At 42.1% G+C, this 26103-nt stretch overlaps 1 protein-coding gene across 1 annotated transcript in view; it reads left to right on the top strand.

Annotated features, from left to right (window-relative positions):
- Positions 1 to 26103, top strand: part of LOC115164344 (single-stranded DNA-binding protein 2) — a 103173-nt gene that overhangs the window by 68598 nt on the left and 8472 nt on the right. The window contains exons 5-6 of the mRNA XM_029716737.1: positions 20702 to 20791; positions 25979 to 26038. Of these exons, the coding sequence (XP_029572597.1) occupies positions 20702 to 20791; positions 25979 to 26038 (150 nt within the window). The remainder of the gene's footprint in view (positions 1 to 20701; positions 20792 to 25978; positions 26039 to 26103) is intronic.

Below are 26103 nucleotides of genomic sequence, written 5' to 3'. Positions count from 1 at the left end.
TCTCCCAACTATCCAGGAACAGTTTGGTGACGAACAATGCCTTTTCCAGCATGATGGAGCACCTTGCCATAAGGCAAAAGTGATAACTAAGTGGCTCGGGGAACAAAACATTGATATTTTGTGTCCATGGCCAGGAAACTCCCCAGACCTTAATCCCATTGAGAACTTGTGGTCAATCCTCAAGAGGCCGGTGGACAAACAAAAACCCACAAATTCTGACAAACTCCAAGCATTGATTATGCAAGAATGGGCTGCCATCAGTCAGGATGTGGTCCAGTAGTTAATTGACAGCATGCCAGGGCGGATTGCAGAGGTCTTGAAAAAGAATGTTCTACACTGCCAATATTGACTCTTTGCATCAACTTCATGTAATTGTCAATAAAAGCCTTTGACACTTGTAAATGCTTGTAATTATACTTCAGTATTCCATAGTAACATCTGACAAAAATATCTAAAGACACTGAAGCAGCAAGCTTTGGGAAAATTAATATTTGTGTCATTCTCAAAACTTTTGGCCACGACTGTACACACTATACCCCGTAATGACAATGCAAACCAGGTTTTTAAAATTATTTGCAAATGTATTACAAGTAAAAAAAAATGAAAAATTACATTTACAGAAGTATTCAGACCCTTTACTCAATATACTGTTGAAGCAGCTTTGGCAGCTTTCTTCCATTCTTCTCTGCAGATCCTCTCAAGCTCTGTCAGGTTGGATGGGGAGCGTTGCTGCACAACTATTTTCAGGTCTTTCCAGAGATGTCTGATTGTTTTCAAGTCCGAGCTCTGGCTGGGCCACTCAAGGACATTCAGAGACTTTTCCCGAAGCCACTCCTGCGTTGTCTTGGCTGTGTGCTTAAGGTCATTGTCCTGTTGGAAGGTGAATCTTCGCCCCAGTTTTGAGGTCCTGAGCGGTCTGGAACAGGTTTTCATCAAGGATCTCTCTATACTTTGCTCCGTTCATCTTTCCCTCGATCCTGACTAGTCTCCCAGTCCTTGCCGTTGAAAAACATCCCCACATCATGATGCTGCCACCACCATGCTTCACCGTAGGGATAGCATTGGCCAGGTGTTGAGCGGTGCCTGGTTTCCTCCAGATGTGACGCTTGGCATTCAGGCCAAGGAGTTCGATCTTTGTTTCATCACGCCAGATAATCTTCTTTGTCATATTCTGAGAGTCCTTTAGGTGCCTTTTGGCAAAGTCCACGAGGGCTGTCCTCGTGGAGGACCTTATTTGGGGGCTCCCGAGTGGCACAGCGGTCTAAGGCACTGCATCGCAGTGCTAGAGGCGTCACTACAGACCTGGGTTTGATCCCGGGCTGTATCACAACCGGCCATGATCGGGAGTCCCATAGGGCAGCGCACAATTGGCCCAGCGTCATCCTGGTTAGGGTTTGACCGGGGTAGGCCATCATTGTAAATAAGAATTTGTTCTTAACTGACTTGCCTAGTAAAATAATGGTTAAATAACAGTAAATAAAAATAGACAGGCCTTTCCAAATAATGTCCAATCAATTGAATTTACCGCAGGTGTACTCCAAGTTGTAGAAACATCTCAAGGATGATCAATGGAAACAGGATGCACCTGAGCTCAATTTTGAGTCTCATAGGAAAGTGTCTGAATACTTTTGTAAATAAGGTATTTCTGAAAACCTGTTTGCGCTTTGTCGTTATGGGGTATTGTGTGTAGATTGATGAGGAAAAACATTTATTTAATCCATTTCAGAATAAGGCTGTAACGTAACAAAATGTGGAAAAAGTGAAGGGATCTGAATACTTTCCGAATGCACTGTATCATAGTACCACAGAATCCACCCAGGACAGTGTCTTTCATCCATCTGAAAATATTTGATATTGACTCCACCTCACTAGGACTTTAATCTCTTCCCCTCTGTGCTCAGTCTAAATCTCTTATCTCCTCTTTGCGTTGGAAGACCAGGTCAGATTGTGGAAGAGTAGTGCAGTTCAGTGCAGCTCCTAGCCCTTTGTGGCTATCATTTACACTCAAATAAATCTCTGGATGGGTGTATCTGACGCAGCATCTGCCCACAGACCTACCTCTCGTATTATAGTGTGTGTGTGTGTGTGTGTTATACTGCTAAGGCTTTATGGCTGAGAGATGTTTACGATGGCTGATAATGACATCGGTGATAAAAGGAATGCAGTCAGTTAGGGTCCTAGCTACTGCTGATGCTGATGTAGACCCACCTTCAATTACCTGAGTGAGAGAGCAGGTACAGTACAGGTACAGTATATCAACATTGTCCTGTGATGGAATAGTACAGGGGCTGTTTGGGTTATTGTGCTGGAGAGGAGTGTGACTAAGGTGACCACATGTCCCGGATTGTGCCGGACAGTCCTGCATTTAATAAAAAATTAACTTTTTATTAATATTTTGTATTTATTTATTTATTTCAGTCAGACTTCATATTCATTTGATGAGAATTGACATTCCAACCGGTCTCTTTAGCAGTCACGTTACACTTATGACAAGATATACACTGAGTGTACAAAACATTAGGAACACCTGCTCCATGTCTATGTGCCATTCAGAGGGTGAATGGGCAAGACAAAAGATTTAAGTGCCGGGGTATGGTACTAGGTGCCAGGCGGACCGGTTTGAGTGTGTCAAGAACTGCAATGCTGCTGGGTTTTTCATACTCAACCTTTTCCTGTGTGTATCAGGTATGGTCCACCACCTAAAGGACATCCAGCCAACTTGACATAACTGTGGGAAGCATTGGAGTCAACATGGGCCAGCATCCCTGTGGAACACTTTCAACACCTTGTAGAGTCCATTCCCCAACGAATTGAGGCTGTTCTGAGGGCTAAAGGGGGTGCAATCCAATATTAAGAAGGTGTTCCTAATATTTTGTACACTCAATGTATATCATAAGGATGTGGTACTGGTGATGTTAAAGGCTCAATGCAGCCATTTTTTATCTCAATGTCAAATTATTTCTGGGTAACAATTAAGTACCTGACTGTGATTGATTGTTTTCAGTCTAAATGCAATTTCTCAAGCAAAACATTTTTCTAGAACTGTCTGGGAGTGGTCTGAGTGGGGAGGGGAAAACTGAAAACTAGCTGTTATTGGCAGAAAGGTTTGGAACTCTTTCTTATTGGTCTATTAACAAATGTACAGTCTGGTGATGTCACCAGGCAGCCCAAAACTCCATCCCACCAAAACAGGCTGAAATTTCGGGCATTTTCACAATTGCACAGTATTATTCAAACCTCATAGTGGGAAAATGTACACTATATATACAAAAGTATGTGGACAAACTTCAAATTAGTGAATTCCGCTATTTCAGCTGACAGGTGTATAAAATCGAGTGCACAGCCATGTAATCTCCATAGACAAACATTGGCAATAGAATGGCCTTACTGAAGAGCTCAGTGACTTTCAACATGGCACCGTAATAGGATGCCACCTTTCCAACAAATCAGTTTGTCAAATTTTTGCCCTGCTAGAGCTGCCCCAGTCAACTGTAAGTGCTGTTATTGTGAAGTGGAAACATCTAGGAGCAATAATGGCTCAAACGCAAAGAGGTAGGCCCCACAAGCTCACAGAACCGGACTGTCAAGTCCTGAAGCGTGTAGCGTGTAAAAATCGTCTGTCCTCGGTTGCTACGCTCACTACAGAGTTCGAAACTGCCTCTGTAAGCAACGTCAGCACAATAAATGTTCGTCGGGAGCTTCGTGAATTGGGTTTCCATGGCCGAACAGCAGCACACAAGCCTAAGATTACCATGCGCAATGTCAATCTTCAGCTGGAGTGGTGTAAAGCTAGCCGCCATTAGACTCTGGAGCAATGGAAATGCGTTCTCTGGCGTGATGAATCACGCATCAACATCTGGTAGTCCGACAGACAAATCTGGGTTTTGCGGATGGCAGGAGAACCCTACCTGCCCGAATGCATAGTGTAAAGTTTGGTGTAGGAGGAATAATGATCTGGGGTTGTTTTTAATGTTTTTAATTAGTGTACAATGACATACTAGATAATTCTGTGCTTCCAACTTTGTGGCAACCGTTTGGGGAAGCCCCTTTCCTGTTTCAGCATGACAATTCCCCCGTGCACAAAGTGAGGTCCATACAGAAATAGTTTGTCGAGATCGGTGTGGAAGAACTTGACTGGCCTGCACAGAGCCCTGACCTCAACCCTATTAAACATCTTCGGGATGAATTGGAACGCCAACTGTGAGCCAGGCCTAATCGCCCAACATCAGTGCCCAACCTCACTAATACTCTTGTGGCTGAATGGAAGCAAGTCCCGCAGCAATAATCCAACATCTAGTGGAAAGCCTTCCAGAAGAGTGAAGGCTGTTATAGCAGCAAAGGAGGGACCAACTCCATATTAATGCCGATTGTTTTGGAATTAGATGTTCGACGAGTAGGTGTCCACATACCTTTTGGTCATGTAGTGCATATAAAACACAGGGTAATCACGTTTTTGACTGCACTGGGCCTTTAAACATTTCTCCAATCATTGTTGAGATCTGATATTGGTTGTTTCACCAATTCAGTGCCTCTTGAGAAGTGTAACTTGGTATAAAAAAAGGTCATAAAGACCACATATTCAATTTCATAAAAAGCTAAATGTTTCCCATCTCGAGGTTAAATAAGAAAAGTGCCTATTAAGTTCCAAATCTCCTTGTGACAGGGGGAATGGAAACTTGTTGTGTGCAGCAGGGAGTGGCAATTGAATGCAAGTTTCATAAAAAAAAAAAGAATATTGCTAAAACATTTCTAGCCTGTCTATCTATGGGTAACAGGGTTGACGTGTTATGCTCCACCCGCTCAGTTTTCTGCCATAAAACACCAGAAAATGGCCAAAAAGATTAGGACCAGCTCACCTGCTTTTTCACTATGAATTGTCTATTAGATGTTCAATGCACTTTAGCAAGCCTTTATTCATATTAAAAATCGGATTTATTGAATTCTCCATGCGGTCTATATTAAAGGGCACGTCATTTAATATAACAGGCTTTTAAAGTGCAATATTGGTGCACAATTTCTACTTAAAATAAGAGGGACGCAAAAGGAACTATTTACGTGGAACGAACATGCTACTTCACTTAATCCCGTTTTAAAAGTCTCCCTTCCTAACTCTTTTACATTCCCTGAGACCAACCAGAAATGTTTCCTTGGCCAAATAGTCCCAGATATTGCAGGACATTTTTGAATGTACCGCAAAATCATCCCAATGTCTTGCATTTTGGTATTTTAAAATGTGGTCACCCTGTGTGATACTAGTGAAGAGAGGAGAGATGGGGGAGGAGACAGGGAATGTAACAAAAGAGGGAGATATGGCAAGAGAGGGAGAGACAGAGAGGGTGGATGAATTGAATAAGAAGGAACTATAAAAAAGAGTGAGAGGTAGATTGAGAGACTGATTAGGATTCACAGTCAGAGAAAGAGGTTATAATCTCACTACCTATTTCCCATGCACCCAGCCAGGCCATCTCTCTCTGTTTTCCTAATGCCGGGATAGATAAGAGAGAAGTTATTTAACTGAAGGGTTCTCTGTGGTCTGTCTGTGTGGACGTGCACCCTGAATGTGATAAATATTTACTCCTTTCCTGAGTTTGAGCCGGATATTTTGGCTAAACAGCAGAGATCTGAGAGGAGCATGTGAACTCTTATTTCCATCTCAACATGTTTGTGTTTCCCACTGCCTGTTATGGCACAGGACAGGACACATACACAAATCAAATTGTATTCGTCACATGCTTCGTAAACAACAGTGAAATGCTTACTTCTCAACAATGCAGAGAGAAAGAAAATAGAGAAATAATAGAAAATTAATAGCACGTAATAATAAAAGTAATAATAAATACACAATGAGTAACAATAACTTGGGGTTCCAATATCTAGTCGATGTGCAGGTGTACGAGGTAATTGAGGTAGATACAGTGGCTTCAGAAAGTATTTATACTGCTCAACCTATTCCACATTTTGTTGTGTTACAGTCTGAATTCAAAATGTATTAAATATAAACTACCGTTCAAAAGTTTGGGGTCACTTAGACATTTTCTTGTTTTTAAAAGAAAAGCAAACATTTTTGGTCCATTAAAATAACATCAAGTTGATCAGAGGTACAGTGTAGACATTGTTAATGTTGTAAATTACTATTGTAGCTGGAAACGGATGATTTAAAAAAAAAATGGAATATCTACATAGGCTTACAGAGGCCCATTATCAGCAACTATCACTCCTGTGTTCCAATGGAACATTGTGTTAGCTAATCCAAGTTTATAATTTTAAAAGGCTAATTGATCATTAGAAAACCCTTTTGCAATTATGTTAACACAGCTGAAAACTGTTATTCTGATTAAATAAGCAATAAAACTGGCCTTCTTTAGCATAGTTGAGTATCTGGAGCATCAGCATTTGAGGGTTCGATTACAGGCTCAAAATGGCTACAAAAAATAATTTTCTTCAGAAACTCGTCAGTTGTGCACCGGGGCCTCCCACTCCTCTTTCTATTCTGGTTAGAGCCAGTTTGCGCTGTTTTGTGAAGGGAGTAGTACACAGTGTTGTACAATATCTTCAGTTTCTTGGCAATTTCTCGCATGAAATAGCCTTAATTTTTCAGAACAAGTTTTAGAAGAAAGTACTTTGTTTCTAGCCATTTGTGGACACCTAGCCATTTGTTTCTAGCCAGTGATGTATTGGGCCGTAAGCACTAGCGACTTATGGTCGGATGCCAAGCAGTTGCCATACCAGGCGGTGATGCAACTGTTCAAGATGCACTCGATGGTGCTGCTGTAGAACTTTTTGATGATCTGGGGACCCATGGCAAATCTTTTCAGTCTCCTGAGGGGGAAAAGCCATTGTCGCTCCCTCTTCACGACTGTCTTGGTGTGTTTGGACCATGATAGTTTGTTGGTGATGTGGACACAAAGGAACTTCAAACTCTCAACCCACTCCACTACAGCCCAGGGATCGTGCTCAGCCCTCCTTTTCCTGTAGTCCACGATCAGCTCCTTTGTCTTGCTCACATTGAGGGAGAGATTGTTGTCTCTGACCTCCTCCCTATAGGCTGTTGCATCGTTGTCGGTGATCAGGCCTACCACTTGTGTAGTCAGCAAACTTAATGATGGTGTTGGAGTCGTGCTTAGCCACACAGTCGTGGCTGAACAGGGAGTGCAAGTCAGGGGGGCAGTATTTTCACGTCCGGATGAAAAGCGTGCTCAAAGTAAACTGCCTGCTATTCAGGCCCAGAAGCTAGGATATGCATATAAATTGGTAGATTTGGATAGAACACACTCTAAAGTTTATAAAACTGTTAAAATAATGTCTGTGAGTATAACAGTACTTATTTGGCAGGCGAAACCCGAGGACAAACCATCCAGGAATTGTTTTTTGTTGAGTTCACTGTGTTTTCAATTAGTTTCTATGGGAACCTAGATTTCTGTGCCACTTGGTTGCAGTTCCTATTGCTTCCACTAGATGTCAACAGTCTTTAGAAATTGGTTGATGTTTTTCTTTAGAGAAATTAAGAAGTACGGCTATTCAGAACGAGGGTCCAGCCTAGTGCACTCTAATGTTTTGGTGTGCGCAACCTGGAATGCGCTTCACTTTGTTTTTGTCCGGTATTGAACACAGTTTATCCCGTCTTAAATTTGATTGATTATTTACGTTTTAAAATACCTAAAGTTGGATTAGGAAAGTGTTTGAAATGTTTGGAACAAGTTTACAGGTAACTTATTAGATATTTTGTAGTCATGTTGGGCAAGTTGGCACCGGTGTTTTTCTGAATCAAACGCGCCAAATAAATGGACATTTTGGAGATATAACGACAGAATTAATCAAACAAAAGGACCATTTTGGATGTTTATGGGACATATTGGAGTAACAACAGAAGAAGTTCTTCAAAGATAAGGCATGAATTATATCGTTATTTCTGAGTTTTGTGTCGCGCCTGGCGGGTTGAAATATGATTGTCATGTGTTTGTTTGATGGTGTGCTGTCCTCAGATAATCGCATGGTTTGCTTTCGCCATAAAGCCTTTTTAAAATCTGACAGGGTGGCTAGATTAACATGAAGTTAAGCTTTAATTTGGTGTATTGCACTTGTGAATGTATGAAAGTTAAATATTTCTAATAATTTTGTGGGAATTTTGCGCTCTGCAATTTCACCGGATGTTGTCAAAACGTTCCGCTAGCGGAACCCCTAGCCATAACAGGTTTTAAGAACAAATTCTTATTTACAATGACAGCCTAGGAACAGTGGGTTAACTGCCTTGTTCAGGGGCAGAACGACAGATTTTTACCTTGTCAGCTCAGGGATTCGATCTAGCATCCTTTCGGTTACTGGCCCAACGCTCTAACCACTAGGCTACCTGCCGAGCACGCACCTCTGAGGGGCCCCCTTGTTGAGGATCAGCGTGGCAGATGTTGTTGCCTACCCTTACCACCTGGGATCGGCCCGTCAGGAATCCAGGATCCAGTTGCAGAGGGAGGTGTTTAGTCCCAGGGTTCTTAGCTTAGTGATGAGCTTGGAGGGCATTATGGTGTTGAACGTTGAGCTGTAGTCAATGAACAGCACTCTCACATAGGCATTCCTCTGGTCCAGGTAGGAGAGAGCAGTGTGGATTTCAATAGAGGTTGCGTCATCTGTGGATCTGTTGGGGCGGTATGTGAATTGGAGTTGGTCCAGGGTGTCTGGGATGATGGTGTTGTTGTGAGCCATGACCGGCACGCGCACACACAGATATGCCTCAGGCAGTGATGGGAGTAGGGCTGTTGCGGATATCTTATTACCGCCACAACGGCGATCTTGAGTCATGAAGGCAGACAAATTCCACCTGACAGTTTAGTCACGGTAATTAGGCTTCTGCAAGCACATCTTTGAGACAACTAAATGATGTGCTACATGAAAATATTGTCTCATTTACATTGTGTAATTTTAACTAGCCCCGGAGATGGGCTATCCAAAGTCAATCCAACTTTGCCACGGTCTCACACCAGCCGGCTGAAGTTAATGGCCAAAATAATTAAAGTAACTCTTCCCACCTGTGAAAACACAAGAGACACCCACATCAAACCGCACCCCAAAACCAACTCACGTTTCAATTCAGTCATCATGACAACTAGCATTTCTTAATGAACCAAATCTAAAACGAGGTCAAATCAGGAAGTGCAGTCGCCCTATAAACCTTTCTGCCTTGAAATTGAAAAGTGAGTTGGGCAGTGAGCGAGCGCTGGCTCAGGAGTGAATAGTGAAGCGTGCTGAAATGTCTCTGGTCGCCATGGGAGACGTTGAATAATGCATGGTGAATAATGCATGGTAAAAGCAAAGGAATTTGCTCATCTCTCAGACTAGCACAACCGGCCTTTTCTCTCCTGGCTTAGTCTTAACGTTTGGTTTCCACCACTACTGGTTTCCATTCTCAGTACAGTTCTAGGGAACGGCCCCAACCACACACACGCATGTGCATGTTCCCACACACGCCATTAGTCTACAGAGTAATTACCAAATAGTAACTTGATACTCTTATTTACACCAAGTTGTTTTCCTCAACCAAATCAATTCAGACCCGCCAAACCCAGATGTGCATCTGTGTGTGTGTTTCATGCAGAGGGGCATCTTTTCTCCATTTCCTCTTCTCTCATTCAGGAAGTAGACTAATGGCATTTGAGAGGATGGAGGGGGTGAAGAAGAAAGGTGGGGGTCGAGGGCACAGGAGAGAGGGAGGGAGCTGTTAGTGAGTTCCTTCCTGTGCTGTGTCATTTGTATTTCCTGTGGTAATGGTGACCTTGAGACCAGTAAGACCCCCCCCCCCCCACCACCACACACACACACACACACACAGGGTGAGGCAGGTTAGAGTGAGACAGAGTTAGGTAGTATAGAAGAAGAGCAAGGCAGAGTGAGACAGTTTGGCTGTTTGAGCCAGTGTTGAGTCAGACAGAGTGATCCAGACAGTGAGACAGAGACTACAGTGTGTTGGGATTCCACTCACGTCTATCCGAGTCTCTTTATTCTCTTCTGTAATCAGCTGACATGAGTTCTTCCCTCCCAGTGTTGGAACACACCTGAGGAACACCACTCTCCCCTGACACACACACACACTTGGAGACACACAAAGAATGCAGGTGCACAGAACAGTGCTACTATAGGAATTAATAGAAAAATATAGAAATGAATAGCTATAGATGAATAAGTAATGAGAAGGATAGAGATAAAAAAAAGTTTGATAAAACTGTACAGTAGATAGATACAGTATATGTCAAAGGGTGGAGAATTGACAAGTTGTTTGGAATCTGGGTTGAGCAGGCAGCGTGAAGTAGAGGCAGACCACAAAGGAACAGTTTTAAACATGCATTTTTAGGCCGTGGCTTCGTACTTTTCACCCCCACGCCTCTCCGGAAACCTCTTTCTTAAAGCTAAGGATTCGGATTACGTTCTGCGCATGTGTTATTTTTACACACATATTCATTTTTCTAACATAGCTGCTGCTCACACTCCCCCTCCCTTCACGTTTCGCGCTTTACTCACCCTCTTCTGAACCATAATGATGTAGCCTATCTCTGCCTCACATTTCTGAACAGCTGGAGAAAAAAAACCTGCGGCGATTTGACCGACCATTCCAAAACATATATATTATGAAGGTTAAAACGGTCTCTGTCCGTCTGTTGAAACGTATATCGCAGTTGTACAAGCAGGACGCAGTCCCTACTCATTGTACACATTTTGTGTGATGATGTAGGCTAATCTTTATAGTTGCTGCCATATCGTAGTTTCATTAAAAAGAACACTATTTGGCTGACTGCCTCCTGCACAGCTTAGCCAATGTTTGCAATGATGATGAAGAAAACAAAACATTTAATCGCTAATTAGGGTTGGGCAGCTAAACGTTCTAGGCAGCTAGCTGAGCGGTGCCATAGTTTTGCCATATATCCTGATATCGTGGTGAGAGTAAATAGCTGCATGTAACTTATTAGCTAAGAAGAACATGAAATCGCTAGACTGCCTCTTTGTGACGTGCTTATGTTTGCAATACTGACAACCTAAGTTTGTACGATCACATCAATAATGTATTTTGTGTACAACATTTAAATAGCTGCATGTAGCCTACTCCCCTCCTGAAAAAAAGAACATGACATCACGCTCTTGCTTACTGAGACATGGAATGTAATAGACAGTTCGAACAGTTTTGCGTACAACATGAAGTTTGTAGGCTACCCCAGTCACCATACATATGCGATGGAAGGAATGGGGAGAGCACAGCAGCTACGTAGGCCGCAGAGTGGACACACGGCTACGTACAACAACAACAAAAAGAATCCTGCACAGAAAGATCCATATTTCTTTCCTGGGCAAATTGGGATACAGAAACTGTGTCCATAGCCACTCCATCATTTTTAAGGCATGGTTCTCAATAAAACGTGGCAATCAAGTTCCAAACATCAATCGATTTCCACAGTTAAGTTCTCATACTTTGCTTTCACTTTTATCAGTTCCTCCATTTCCATTCCATTTTTACTTTAAACATCATGCTAATTAAAATCAAAAACATACAAGCAATACAGAAAACAAAAAGGGGCACAAGAACTGGTGCAGTCCAGCAGGCAGGTGTTCATTTTCTCTATTATACAACTCAACACAAACTTCATTTGCTTTCACCAAACATAGTTGCACAAAGGCTCCTCCGTGAATCCAGACTGCATCACCTACTGTGGGCTGCTGTCTAGAACAAGAAAAGAAAGGGATTTAAATACGCACATCCGAAATCATCAATTAGCCAGTGGGAGCTCTTGGTTCACAACAAGTGCAATTAGTCACAACTGTGACATACGGTATATACAGTGCCTTCAGAAAGTATTCCTACCCCTTGACTTATTCCACATTTTCTTGTGTTACAGCCTGAATTCAAAATGGATTACATATATTTTCTCACCCATCTACACACAATACCTCCATAATGACAAAGTAAAAAAACAGGTTTTTCAAAAGTTTTGCAAATGTATTGAAAATTAAATACAGAAATATCTAATTTCTCAAGTATTCACACACCTTTGCTATGACATTGAGCTCAGGTTAATCCAATTTACTTTGATCATCCTTGAGACGTCACTACAACTTGATTGGAGTCCACCTGTGGCCAATTCAAAAATATGGAACTACTCAGACTCTGCCTAGAGCTGTCCGTCTGACCAAACTGAGTAACCGGGCAAGAAGGACCATGGGTCAGGAAGGTGACCAAGAACCCAATGACCACTCTGACAGAACTACAGTTTCTTGGCTGAGATGGGATAACTTGCCAGAAGTACAACAATCTCTATAGCACTTCACCAATCCGGGCGTTTTGGGAGATTGGCCAGACAGAAACCACTCGTGAGAAAAAGGCACATGTCAGCACGCCTGGAGTTTGCATAAGGCAAAATATTCTGTGGTCTAATGAGACAAACATTTAGCTCTTTGTCCTAAAAGCGCAAATCATTGATGAGAACCTGCTTCAGAGTGCAAATGACCTTAGACTGGGGCAAAGATTTACATTCCAACAGGACAATGATCCCCAAGCATACAGTCAAAGCAACACTGAAATGGCTTCAGAACAAGAACGTGAAAGCCCAGCCAAATACATTTGTAAAAATGTCTAAAATCATGTTTTCACTTTGTCATTATGGGGTATTGTGTGTAGATTGGTGAGAAAATAAATACATGTAATACATTTTTAATTCAGGCTGTAAGGCAACAAAATGTGGAATAAGTCAAGGGGTATGAGTACTTTCTGAAGGCACTATATACAGTGCATTCAGGAAAGGATTCAGACCTCTTGACTTTTTCCACATTTTGTTACACTACAGCCTTATTCTAAAATGTATTATATCGTTTTTTTCCCTCATCAATCTACACACAATACCCCATAATTTTTAATTTTACCTTTATTTAACTAGGCAAGTCAGTTAAGAACCAATTCTTATTTTCAATGACGGCCTAGGAACAGTGTTCAGTGTTCGGCCTACCTTGTTCAGGGGCAGAACGACAGATTTGTACCTTGTCAGCTCGGGGATTCGATCTTACAACCTTTACGGTTACTAGTCCAACGCTCTGACCACTAGGCTACCCTGCCGCCCCATAATGATAAAGCAAAAACAGGTTTGTAGAAATTTAGCAAATTTATTACAAATAAAAAACTGAAATACACATTTACATAAGTATTCAGACCCGTTACTCAGTACCTTGTTGAAGCACCTTTAGCAGCGATTACAGTCTCTAGTCTTTTTCGATATGACGCTACAAGCTTGGTACACCTGTATTTGGGGAGTTTCTCTCATTCTTCTCTGCAGATCCTCTCAAGCTCTGTCAGGTTGGAAGGGGAGCGTCGCTGGACAGCTATTTTCAGGTCTCTCCATAGATTTAGATCGGGTTCAAGTCCGGGCTCTGGCTGGGCCACTCAAGGACATTCAGAGGCTTGTCCCAAAGCCACTGCTGCATTATCTTGGCTGTGGGCACAGGGTCGTTGTCCTGTTGGAAGGTGAACCTTTCCCCAGTCTGAGGGCCTGAGCGCTCTGGAGCAGGTTTTCATCAAAGATCTCTCTGTACTTTGCTCCGTTCATCTTTCCCTCGATCCTGACTAGTCTTCCAGTCCCTGCCTCGGAAAAACATCCCCACAGCATGATGCTGCCACCACCATGCTTCACCGTAGGGATGGTACCAGGTTTCCTCCAGATGTGACGCTTGGCATTCAGGCCAAAGAGTTCAATCTTGGTTTCGTCAAACCAGAGAATCTAGTTTTTCATGGTCTGAGAGTCATTTAGGTGCCTTTTGGCAAACTCCAAGCGGGCTGTCAGTTGCCTTTTACTGAGGAGTGGCTTCCGTCTGGCCACTCTACCATAAAGGCCTGATTGGTGGAGTCCTGCAGAGATGGTTGTCCTTCTGGAAGGTTCTCCCATCTCCACAGAGGAACTCTGGAGCTCTGTCAGAGTGACCATCGGGTTCTTGGTCATCTCCCTGACCAAGGCCCTTCTCCTCAGATTGCTCAGTTTGGCCGGACAGCCAGCTCTAGGAAGAGTCTTGTGTTTCCAAACTTCTTCCATTTAAGAATGATGGAGGCCACTGTGTTCTTGGGGACCTTCAATGCTGCATAAATGTTTTGGTACTCTTCCCCAGATCTGTGCCTCGACACAATCCTGTCTCAGAGCTCTACGGAGTATTACCTCTACCTCGGTTTTTGCTCTGACATGCACTGTCAACTGTGGGACCTTATATGGGGGCTCCCGAGTGGCACAGCGGTCTAAGGCTTATATAGACAGGTGGGTGCCTTTCCAAATCATGTCCAGTCAATTGAATTTACCACAAGAGTACTCCAATCAAGTTGTAGAAACATCAAAGATGTTTAATGGAAATAGGATGCACCTAAGCTCAATTTCGAGTCTTATAGCAAAGAGTCTGAATACTTATGTAAATAAGGTATTTCTGTTTTTATTTAAATTCATTTGCAGAAATTTCTCATTTTCGCTTTGTCATTAGGGGGTATTGTGTGTAGATTGAAGAGGAAAAAAGTAAATTTAATCAATTTTAGAATAAGGCTATAAAGTAACAAATTGTGGAAAAAGGGAAGGGGTCTGAATACTTTCCAAATGTACTGTAAATAGCACAGTGTGAACACCTTTTGACCAGAGGCATAGGGAGTTTGGAATGCAAGGTCACTTTTTTTTTCTTTTTTTTTGTTAGGGGTGGATCAGCTTATTGCGGAAAGAATATTGCTTCCATCAATGTAATTGTCTGCATCATTTCCAATCCCCCATATATTTTTTGGGTAACTATATATATCCATACACGCATGCATACATATACACATATATACATACACATACCTATATAGACATACATACTTTTTTAAAGAATATACCTTTATTATTATTCCCCGCAAACCCTACCACCGATCCCCCAATTGGAGTAAACTAATAAACACTTCGGCTTTTACCTTCAATTTATTCATCTTATACACATTTTACAGACACTATTTTACAATAGTTATTTTTTGTTTGTTTTTAGTCCTTCCTCTATTTCTGATGTCCATCCAGTTTGATTTCTATTTGTAACTGTGCTATTTCACAAAAGTTCTGAACCTATATACATTTTACAGACCCCATATGTTTTACATTGTTAATCTTGTTATTAGTCCCACCCTTCAGCTCCATTCAACCCCTCCCATCTATCTCTCAACATCATCCATTTCGGATTTCTATTTGCCATATATTTTTCAGCTGTGCTGCTTCACAAAACAATTGAACCTTTCTATTCTCATAGCTTCTACAGATTGGAAATTAAAAATAAACATTTTAGCAAAAATAATTATTATGTTATTGATTGATTGACTATGGCTTTTCAAATCACCCAGTATTGCTATCTGCAGCGTTAGTTCTAGGCAAATGTTGCAATTCTTCAGCCATTCCTGGACCTGTGACCAAAAACGAGCTACATATGGACAATACCAAAATAAATGATCTAATGACTCTGCCTCCGCAGAGCTGGGAAGATTGTATCCCCCATATATATAACATTCTATTAGTTGCAAGAATTTTGTATAGTAATTTAAATAGAAAAATTTGAAGTTTTGAATCCGGCGTTGTTTTGCGTATCAATTCATAAACCATGTGCCATGGAATGGGTACATCGAAAATCTCTTCCCAACTATTTTGCAATTTATATGGCACAGCTGTCAGTTTTTTGGTCCTTAAATGAAATTTGTATATTTTTTTATTTATCACACTTTTCTTTAACCATTTATGTTCTTTAATACAGGGCCGACATACAAGTTCCTTACTTTTTTCACCTTCTACTTGCCTCTTCCATTTTTGTGGTAATGCTGCAATTAATTGGTTGTAATTTTGGGTAGAGCAGACATTTCCATATGTCTGTGTCACTCCACCAGTCCTATTTATGATATCATTCACTAAAATTATACCTTTTTTAAACATTTCTTCGAAAAATACATTTTTTTTTATCAATTACTATGTTTGAATTGAACCACAATATTTGTTCTATTATTTGTTCTGTCTTTTCAGGTGGATTAAACTGAAATTGCAACCAACTTTCTAAGGCTTGTTTAAAAAATAAAGATATTTTGGAGATTATTTCCTTTTCAAACAACCGAAAGTGGGCACCTGTAATCTGAATAAAAGGAAAAATGCCCTTCTTGAACATAGGATGAGACATTCGTACCAATTTACTAGAAAACCAGTTTGGATTTAAGTATAACTTTGGTATGACTGATGCCTTTAGTGAGAGGTCTAATGCTTTAATATTTAATAATTTCTGCCCTCCGAATTCATATTCGTTATATAAGGTCACTCTGTTAACCTGTAGAATGGATGCTGAGGTTTTAGTGTAATACTAGACTGATCTGAGATCCGTGTAACAGTATGGTTAGCATAGTGTAACCCTGTAACAGTATGGTTAGTGTAGTGTAACACTGTCCTCCAGAGTGGTGCTGTGAATAATTTACATGACAAATGAGTTTGCCAGGAGGTCCAGGTGTTCTTCTGAGTGGGAGGGGTGAGAGTGTTTTCACTGCTTCAGGTTTCCTCAGTCACATCGCACATCTCAAAACTTAAAAGGTCCAATGCAGCCATTTTTATCTCAATATCAAATCATTTCTAGGTAACAATATGTACCTTACCATGATTGCTTTCAATTACAACAAACAAACAGCTTCTTAGCAAAGGGCAATTTCTCAAGAAATAATTTAGCAAGGACTGTTTCGGTTAGCCTTCCACAAGCTTCCCACAATAAGCTGCGTGAATTTTGGCCCATTACTCCTGGCGGAGCTGGTGTAACTGAGTCAGGTTTGTAGGCCTCCTTGCTCGCACAAGCTTTTTAAGTTCTGTCCACACATTTTTGGGGGGATTGAGGTCAGGGCTTTGTGATGGCCACTCCAATACTTTGACTTTGTTGTCCTTAAGACATTTTGCCACAAATTTGGAAGTATGCTTGGGGTCATTGTCCATTTGGAAGACCCAAGCTTTAACTTCCTGACTGATGTCTTGAGATGTTGCTTCCATTATCCACCTAATTTTCCTACCTCATGATGCCATCTATTTTGTGAAGTGCACCAGTCCCTCCTGCAGCAAAGCACCCCCACAACCTTATGCTGCCACCCCCGTGCTTCACGATTGGGATGGTGTTCTTCTGCTTGCAAGCCTCCCCCTTTTCCTCCAAACGATGGTCATTAAGGCCAAATAGTTTTATTTTTGTTACATCAGACCAGAGGACATTTCTCAAAAATGTATGATCTTTGTCCACATGTACAGTTGCAAACCGTAGTCTGGCTTTTTTATGGCGGTTTTGGAGCAGTGGCTTCTTCCTTCCTGAGAGGCCTTTCAGGTTATGTCTATATAGGACTCGTTTTACTGTGGATATAGATGCTTTTGTACCCGTTTCCTCCAGCATCTTCACAAGGTCCTTTGCTGTTGTTCTGGGATTGATTTGCACTATTCGCACCAAAATACGTTCATCTCTAGGAGACCAAACGCGTCTCCTTCCTGAGCAGTATTACGGCTGTGTGGTCCCATGGTGTTTATACTTGCGTACTATTGTTTGTACAGATGAACGTGGTACCTTCAGGCATTTGGAAATTGCTCCCAAGGATGAACCAGACTTGTGGAGGTCTACAATTTTTGTTTTTGAAGTCTTGGCTGATTTATTTTGATTTTCCTATGATGTCAAGCAAAGAGGCACGGAGTTTGAAGGTAGGCCTTGAAATGCATCCACAGGTACACCTTCAATTGACTCAGGCTAATTTACATAATTTATCAGAAGCTTCTAAAGCCGTGACATCATTTTCTGGAATTTCCCAAGCTGTTTAAAGGCACAGTCAACTTAGTGTATGTAAGTTTTTGACCCACTGGAATTGTGATACAGTGAATTATAAGTAAAATAGTCTGTCTGTAAACAATTGTTGGAACAATTACTTGTGTCATGCACAAAGTAGATGTCCTAACCGACTTGCCAAAACTATAGTTTGTTAACAAGAAATTTGTGGAGTGGTTGAAAAACGATTTTTAATGACTCCAACCTAAGTGTATGTAAACTTCCGACTTCAACGGTATGTATGTATGTATGCATGTATGCATGTATGTATGTATGTATGTATGTATGTATGTATGTATGTATGTATGTATGTATGTATGTATGTATGTATGTATGTATGTATGTATGTATGTATGTATGTATGTATGTATGTATGTAAGTAAGTCTTACGTACGCCAGGTTGGACTGTGTCTTTTGTATGTTTTTTTATACAATACATGCAACATATAAGTCAGATATTACAATAATCTTCTATGAATCTTGTATGTGTATTTGCTGCCATATACTTACACATTTCAGGTCGAATATATAAGAATCTTGTTAAATTCTTCTATATCGTTTTCGATATTGGTGTGTACACATGGCGGTGTTTAATCTGTAAACCATGGTAACACACACCTGCTGTTGACCCCCAAACACACACACAGTCCAACCTGGCGTATGTAAGACTTACCAACTGTGTTCCTAATGAAAGCTTAAAAGGTATGTGTGTGGTCGAGGTGACGTTCAGTTTAATTCAGAAATAAATAACAACAACTCCTGTGATAGCTCTGTTTTAGCCAGGGGCTGGGAGCTTGTTGTGTAGAGACTGTCTGTGTAGTGTGTTGCAGGGGCTTTGGGGCTGGGAGCTTGTTGTGTAGAGACTGTCTGTGTAGTGTGTTGCAGGGGCTTTGGGGCTGGGAGCTTGTTGTGTAGAGACTGTCTGTGTAGTGTGTTGCAGGGGTTTTGGGGCTGGGAGCTTGTTGTGTAGAGACTGTCTGTGTAGTGTGTTGCAGGGGCTTTGGGGCTGGGAGCTTGTTGTGTAGAGACTGTCTGTGTAGTGTGTTGCAGGGGCTTTGGGGCTGGGAGCTTGTTGTGTAGAGACTGTCTGTGTAGTGTGTTGCAGGGGCTTTGGGGCTGGGAGCTTGTTGTGTAGAGACTGTCTGTGTAGTGTGTTGCAGGGGCTTTGGGGCTGGGAGCTTGTTGTGTAGAGACTGTCTGTGTAGTGTGTTGCAGGGGCTTTGGGGCTGGGAGCTTGTTGTGTAGAGACTGTCTGTGTAGTGTGTTGCAGGGGCTTTGGGGCTGGGAGCTTGTTGTGTAGAGACTGTCTGTGTAGTGTGTTGCAGGGGCTTTGGGGCTGGGAGCTTGTTGTGTAGAGACTGTCTGTGTTGTGTGTTGCAGGGGCTTTGGGGCTGGGAGGTTATTGTTGTTGTTTATCCCCATGGAGGAGGCTGCTGTGCTGTGGGGGCAGGGAATATCTTGGTAATGTTTTTCTTGTTGCTTTATTTGGCAAAGGCTGCCTTGTCAGCAGGTCAGGTAGATATTTCTCTCCCCCCCCCTCTTTCTTGCGCACATGAACACAGGTACACACACACTCTCTCTCTCTCTCTTTCTCGCTCTCTTTCTTTCTCTCTTACTCTCAGCAGACTCAGCAGACCTCCAGGCTGCCAGTGAGTGAAAAGCATGCTGGGTAAACCGGAGTTAGAGGAGAAACAGAGGCAGGGGAAAAGAACAGTAACACTTCCAGAGAGAGTGCATTACTTTGAACACACACACACACAATTATTTAACACACCTTTCCTGAACAATGTTCTCCGCCACTGAGCCATCCATCCATACCTTCATCTGTTTAAGCCAAATACACAAGCTCTGTTTACACATAGAGCAGTACCTTATGAAATGAAATGGCTATTTCAACACAAGATGTGTATGCATGCTGTCCCCAAACATTAGTGGGAGAGACAAGAGGATAACATGGGAGTGTGGGGGGGTAAGGGAGTGGGGGGAGGAAAGGGAGGAAAAGGGGTGTAGTTGGCTGTTATCTTGGCTCTGATTAGTAACTGTGTTGCAGTCTGACCTAAAAAGTTAGCCAGCGGAAACTTCAGAGAGTTTGGGTCTGTCTCACAGCGGCTTTTTACACACAGTCTATGCCTAGGGAGAGAAAGAGAGAGCGAGAGAGATACAGAGAGAGCGAGAGAGAGAGAGAGAGGATGAATGGACAGGGAGAGAGAGGACGACTGAAGGGCGGTAACTATCTTTACTGTCACTCACCACTGTGTCTGATAACACCTCTTTGCAGACCACCAGCATTTTGCTTCCCTCCTCTACCCTTAAATATGCTCCTGGCTGTGGCCATCTCCCTGCCTCCCTGCCCATAGCCATTGTCTGGTGGTATGTTTGGGACTTGGTAATATTGGGGAGTTTGTAAAATAGCACAGGAAATAGTCCGAGGCAGTGGTGAAATGTGCCCGCACCTCCTGTCTGGGGGAAAACAAATAAGGAGTAAAAATAACCATGGAGGCTGGCAGAAACACACAGGAAAGACCCCATCGAGACAGAGGAGGGAGGCTCGTTTGATCATGACATGATAACAAAGAAACTGGGATACTGTTATGATTTGCTCCTGTATAATAAGTACAGTCATGCGCTGGATTATGGATTTTACTAGGGTTCTGGGAGGTTGAGTTTGCCAAGATATTGTGGGATATTGGTGGCAATTATTTTGGTCTCCAGGTGGTGGGATGTTGGATGTCTTTGGAGCATTGTTAGATTGGTGTGTCACTGATACACCACCATGGTCTAACCTCACTTACTCTGTGTGTGTGTGTGTGTGTGTGTGTGTGTGTGTGTGTGTGTGTGTGTGTGTGTGTGTGTGTGTGTGTGTGTCTTCCAGAGTGCAGCAGCAGCACCCAGTCCCATCCTTGGGAACCTTCCCCCAGGAGAGGGAATGCCAGTGGGTCCTGTACCTCCAGGATTCTTCCAGGTACACACACACACACACACATTGTTGAATTTATAAAGCAGAAAGGGGTCTTCCCTGTGCTCTGGCTGAATGGGCTACAGGGAAGTATTTAACATGGCACTCAGCCGATTGCTGTGCGTCATTGCGGTGGCCACACAGTTCCTGCTGTGTTATCTTGTGTGTGTGTGTGTGTGTGGGAGACAGAAAATGGTTGTCTATCAGATTAGTAACTACAGATTATGACCAACAGAACATACTGTCCTATAGCCAGAACAGATACCACCGACACCAGGCAGGTACTCTCACTATTGTCCAATGCGTCATTAATGGCAACCCCTTGTCTCCAGGACTTTGGTTTTGAATTGAAGCAGAAGAGGTGGAAGGGTATGGCTAGAGGAGTTGAGTGGGGAGTTACCATGGAACTGCAGAAAAAACTATTCTGCTGAACTGACTGGATTGAAATAGAATCGAGATCATCCCTGCCAGTTGTTCTTATACAGAGCCCATCTTCAATACCCATGTCCCTCCATAGACCCTCCTACCAGCTGCATTAGATGGTAGATCAGCTTTGTTAGATGGTCATGTCAAGGGGAGAGTGTTAACTGTGTGTGTGTGTGTGTGTGTGTGTGTGTGTGTGTCCTGGTTGGGTTAGAGGAGGGTACCTGTACTTCATCCTTTTACAACAACACTACATGTTCACAGAGACTAATTCAATCATCTTTCCATTTGTGTATGTTTTAGCATTACATGGACCTGACGCTCTGTAGCAAGGAGTTGATTGGATTTTGTGTACAGTACCAGTCAAAAGTTTGGACACGCCTACTCATTCCAGGGTTTTTCTTTATTTTCACTATTTACTACGTTGTAGAGTAATAGTGAAGACATCAAAACTATGAAATAACACATATGGAATCATGTAGTATCCAAAAAAGTGTTAAACAAATCAAAACATATTTGGTATTTGAGATTCTTCAAAGTAGCCACCCTTTGCCCTGATGACAGCTTTGCACACTCTTGGCATTCTCTCAACCAGCTTCATGAGGTAGTCACCTGGAGTGCATATCAATTAACAGGTGTACCTTGTTAAAAGTTAATTTGTGGAATTTCTTTCCTTCTTAATGCGTTTGAGCCAATCAGTTGTGTTGTGGCAAGGTAGGGGTGGTATACAGAAGATAGCCATATTTGGTAAAAGACCAAGTCCATAGTATGGTAAGAACAGCTCAAATAAGCAAAGAGAAACAACAGTCCATCATTACTTTAAGACATGAAGGTAAGTCAATCCGGAACATTTCAAGAACTTTGAAGGTTTCTTCAAGTGCAGTCGTAAAAACCATCAAGCGTTATGATGAAACTGGCTCTCCTGAGGACCGCCACAGGAAAGGAAGACCCAGAGTTACCTCTGCTGCAGAGGATACGTTCATTAGAGTTACTAGCCTCAGAAATTGCAGCCCAAATAAATGCTTCAGAGTTCAAGTAACAGACACATCTCAACATCAACTGTTTAGAGGAGACTGTGTGAATCAGGCCTTCATAAGAAGAAGAGACTTGCTTGGGCCAACAAACATGAGCAATGGAGATTAGACCGGTGGAAATCTGTCCTTTGGTCTGATGAGTCCAAATTTGAGATTCTTGGTTTCAACCACCGTGTCTTTGTCAGATTCAGAGTAGGTGAACGGATGATCTCCGCATGTGTGGTTCCCACCGTGAAGCATGGAGGAGGAGGTGTGATGGTGTTGGGGTGCTTTGCTGGTGACACTGTCTGTGATTTCTTTAGAATTCAAGGCACACTTAACCAGCATGGCTACCACAGCATTCTGCAGCAATACGCCATCGCATCTGGTTTGTGCTTAGTGGGACTATCATTTGTTTTTCAACAGGACAATGACCCAACACACCTCCAGGCTGTGTAAGGGCTATTTGACCAAGAAGGAAAGTGATGGTGTGCTGCATCAGATGACCTGGCCTCCACAATCACCCGACCTCAACCCAATTGAGATGGTTTGGGATGAGTTGGACCGCAGAGGGAAGGAAAAGCAGCCAACAAGTGCTCAGCATATGTGGAAACTCCTTCAAAACCTTTGGGAAAGCATTTCAGGTGAAGCTGGTTGAGAGAATGCCAAGAGTGTGCAAAGCTGTAATCAAGGCAAAGGGTGGCTACTTTGAAGAATCTAAAATATATTTTGATTTAACACTTTTTTGGTTACTACATGAGTCCATATGTGTTATTTCATAGTTTTGATGTCTTCAATATTATTCTACAAAGTAGAAAATAGTAAAAATAAAGAAAACCCCTTGAATAAGTAGGTGTCCAAACTTTTGACTGGTACTGTATGTGTGCATGTTAGTGTGTGTGTGTTGGTGCACAGGTGTGTGTGTGTGTGTCTGAGCACTATGAGCTTCCTCTCTTAGGCAGTCAGTCTCTCTATTACATTAGTCAGTCGGCTGGTAGCGCATTGATGAAATGTCATTAACAGTCAAACTCAGTAGCTCACGTCTGACACTAAGATCAATAGCCTTCGTGGCAATTTTTCAGATCAGCTTTTCAGAAATCTCAAACTTGACTCAAAACAGACCCTTTTCCACCACCTCCTGGTCCCCCGATCCTTGCTGAAAATCAATCATTGTTGTTTGGAGCCGTCTTTGAAGATGATTTCTTGTCAAGGCCAATCAGGGTCTGAGACAGAGCAGACTAGTTCCTCCCAGAGATTCTTATAGAGGCCAAACTGAATGATCAACACATGCCTATGCAGCTTTGAATCAACAAAGAAACTAGCCACAACACAGGCACTGACTGGCAGACACACACGTGCACACACAACCCAACTGGCTCCGTAGTCCATATTCATTCATGTCTTTTGACTTACTCTAATTTACTCACTTCTTTGCACTTTTGCTCATTCACAAATAAATGTAATAATATATTAATTCATCCATATACACTTATATTATTTCTTAGACTCTGCGATTCTCTTTTTACATTTTTCAAGGGCTGAAATACACATAAGACAATAAGAAACATAATAGTACATGATAATCTCTGTTGTAAAGTCAATGTCCATTTCATTTGGATCCAAACAGAGAGGAAGGCAGGTAGCAGAGGGACTGGATGTCAACTGGCTGTCACTGCCACCTAGTGGCGTGTTGTGGTACTGCACACCCTGGTGGTGTGTTTTGGTACTGCTCCATAGTGGTGTGTTATGGTACTGCCCCCTAGTGGTGTGTTGTGGTACTGCCCCTAGTGGTTTCTTATGATACTGCTCCCTAGTGGTGTCTTATGGTACTGCTCCCTAGTGGTGTCTTATGGTACTGCTCCCTAGTGGTGTCTTATGGTACTGCTCCCTAGTGGTGTCTTGTGATACTGCTCCCTAGTGGTGTGTTATGGTACTGCTTCTCTGTAGCTCACATCATTGGTTGAGTTTGGTTCAATAGCGGTGCGTGGGTAAAATCCCTGTGGAAGCCAAGCCAGTAAAAAAGCCATATTCCAACCTATGTTGTGATAATTGCGTTATTTGCTCTTTAACCCATTCGTTCATACGCCACCGTAATATACAATAAAGCAAAAAGACAAAAGTCACACTGCGGCGGAATAAATGCAACTACACATTTGTTTTTTTCATCACAAAACCAGAGAGCAACATATTGCATGTAACAAACAGTTTCATGACCAACAGCATGGTAAGCCAGGCATGTTTTAGATAGTTTACTAAACAACTACTGATTTAGAACCACGGAGTTGCTGCAAGTCAGCATAAAGACAACAGCAGCACTGCCTCTGGTATTCTAGCACCATTTCAACTTAAACATTATCAAATCAACTAGGCTATAATACAGTGAAAACAAACTTAAAGATACCAAAAACAATTTAGTCCAATCAATCTTGCTAAATATCATGTGGCTGTCCATGGTACTGATTTCTTTCTGTGTGTGTGTGTGTGTGTGCGCGCGTGCAAGTAAAACATGTTGACTCATCGTACTTGTAGACCAATGCCATCCACCTCTCTTTCATGTTGGCAAAATGGTCCATCGCTTTGTCATACAGTACGCTTTTAGTTTTTGTTATCATAGGCTACCTAGCTAAAATATCTTGCTAGCCTAACTTCCATGCATGGGCAGCAATGAACCAGCTAAGTTAGCTAGCTAGTTAACGTGAGCCTAGTCTACATCTAGGCTACATATTGAACTTAATTTGTCTCAGGCCAGTGGCACAATATATTAATTTATGGTTAGATCAGAATCACCTTCATAATCATACAGAGAATGTACAGAGAATTAAGTCAAAACCACAAGTTCAAATCCCCATCTCCATCCATGTCTTAGGAAAAGATCGATTTAGCAAGTTAGCTACTACAGGACAACAACAAAAGCAGACCAGAAACAGAAACTTAAAAAATAAATAAAAATGTTTGCGTTGGATGTGATTTGATTGGTGTGAAGCCAAATCCAAACTGCCTTCCCTTGGGGGGTGTTTTACTGTGCCAGGACAACCCAAAGTTGAGCTCAGCTGAACGCTGATTGGCTAATAATTTTATACTTTTTTTTATCATGGGAAGCCAAATGCTCGCTGGCATCAATCAATCAAATGTTATGGCGGCATACTCTTTTGGTCCAGACAGCATGAAATACAAGGGCTACACATACTGAGACAGTGGGGTTCTGTTTCCCTCGCTCGGATGTCTTTTCCGGTGAGATTCAGCCGCTTGCGAATTGAAGGGAAATTATGAAAACACAGAGAGACGAAAGATAAATTATTTTATCCTTTTTATTTTTGAATTTGTCAAATATTTGGGGAAGCCTTCTCTTGGCATCCATGAATACACACAACTGGTTTGGTTTAGTTTGAATTGACCCCAACATTTATGGGACAGTTCATTGTGTGTGGTGTAGACATTGGATAGCAGACACACACAATAGCAACATTATATTTCAATCACAGAACACAACCATGTTAATCCTACAGGAAACACACTGAAACATGCATATAGTAGTTAGTCACGGGAGTGTAGAAGTGTCATAACTGACTGTCATACTAACATTGTTAGCATTCATTATCATATACTTTATCTCTTTCCATCGGACTTTATCTCTCCCTAACTCTATCGTCCTCTATCCCCCCTCTCTCTCTCTGTGTGTGTGTACTGGTATGTGTGTGCATGCTTGTAACCCTGTGTGCATGTTGGTGTGTTTGTTTGTGCGTGTGTACCTTCACAGTCGTTCATGTCACCTCGTTACCCTGGTGGGCCCAGACCTCCCCTTAGAATACCTAATCAGGTAAGATCACTGATGCACAGACACGCTCCTCAGGCTACAGTTGGATATGTACCCTCATCTTCTTT

The sequence above is a fragment of the Salmo trutta genome, chromosome 27, assembly GCF_901001165.1.
Source record: "Salmo trutta chromosome 27, fSalTru1.1, whole genome shotgun sequence".
NCBI classification, from domain to species: domain Eukaryota; kingdom Metazoa; phylum Chordata; class Actinopteri; order Salmoniformes; family Salmonidae; genus Salmo; species Salmo trutta.
This window is presented reverse-complemented; position numbering and strand designations above follow the sequence as displayed.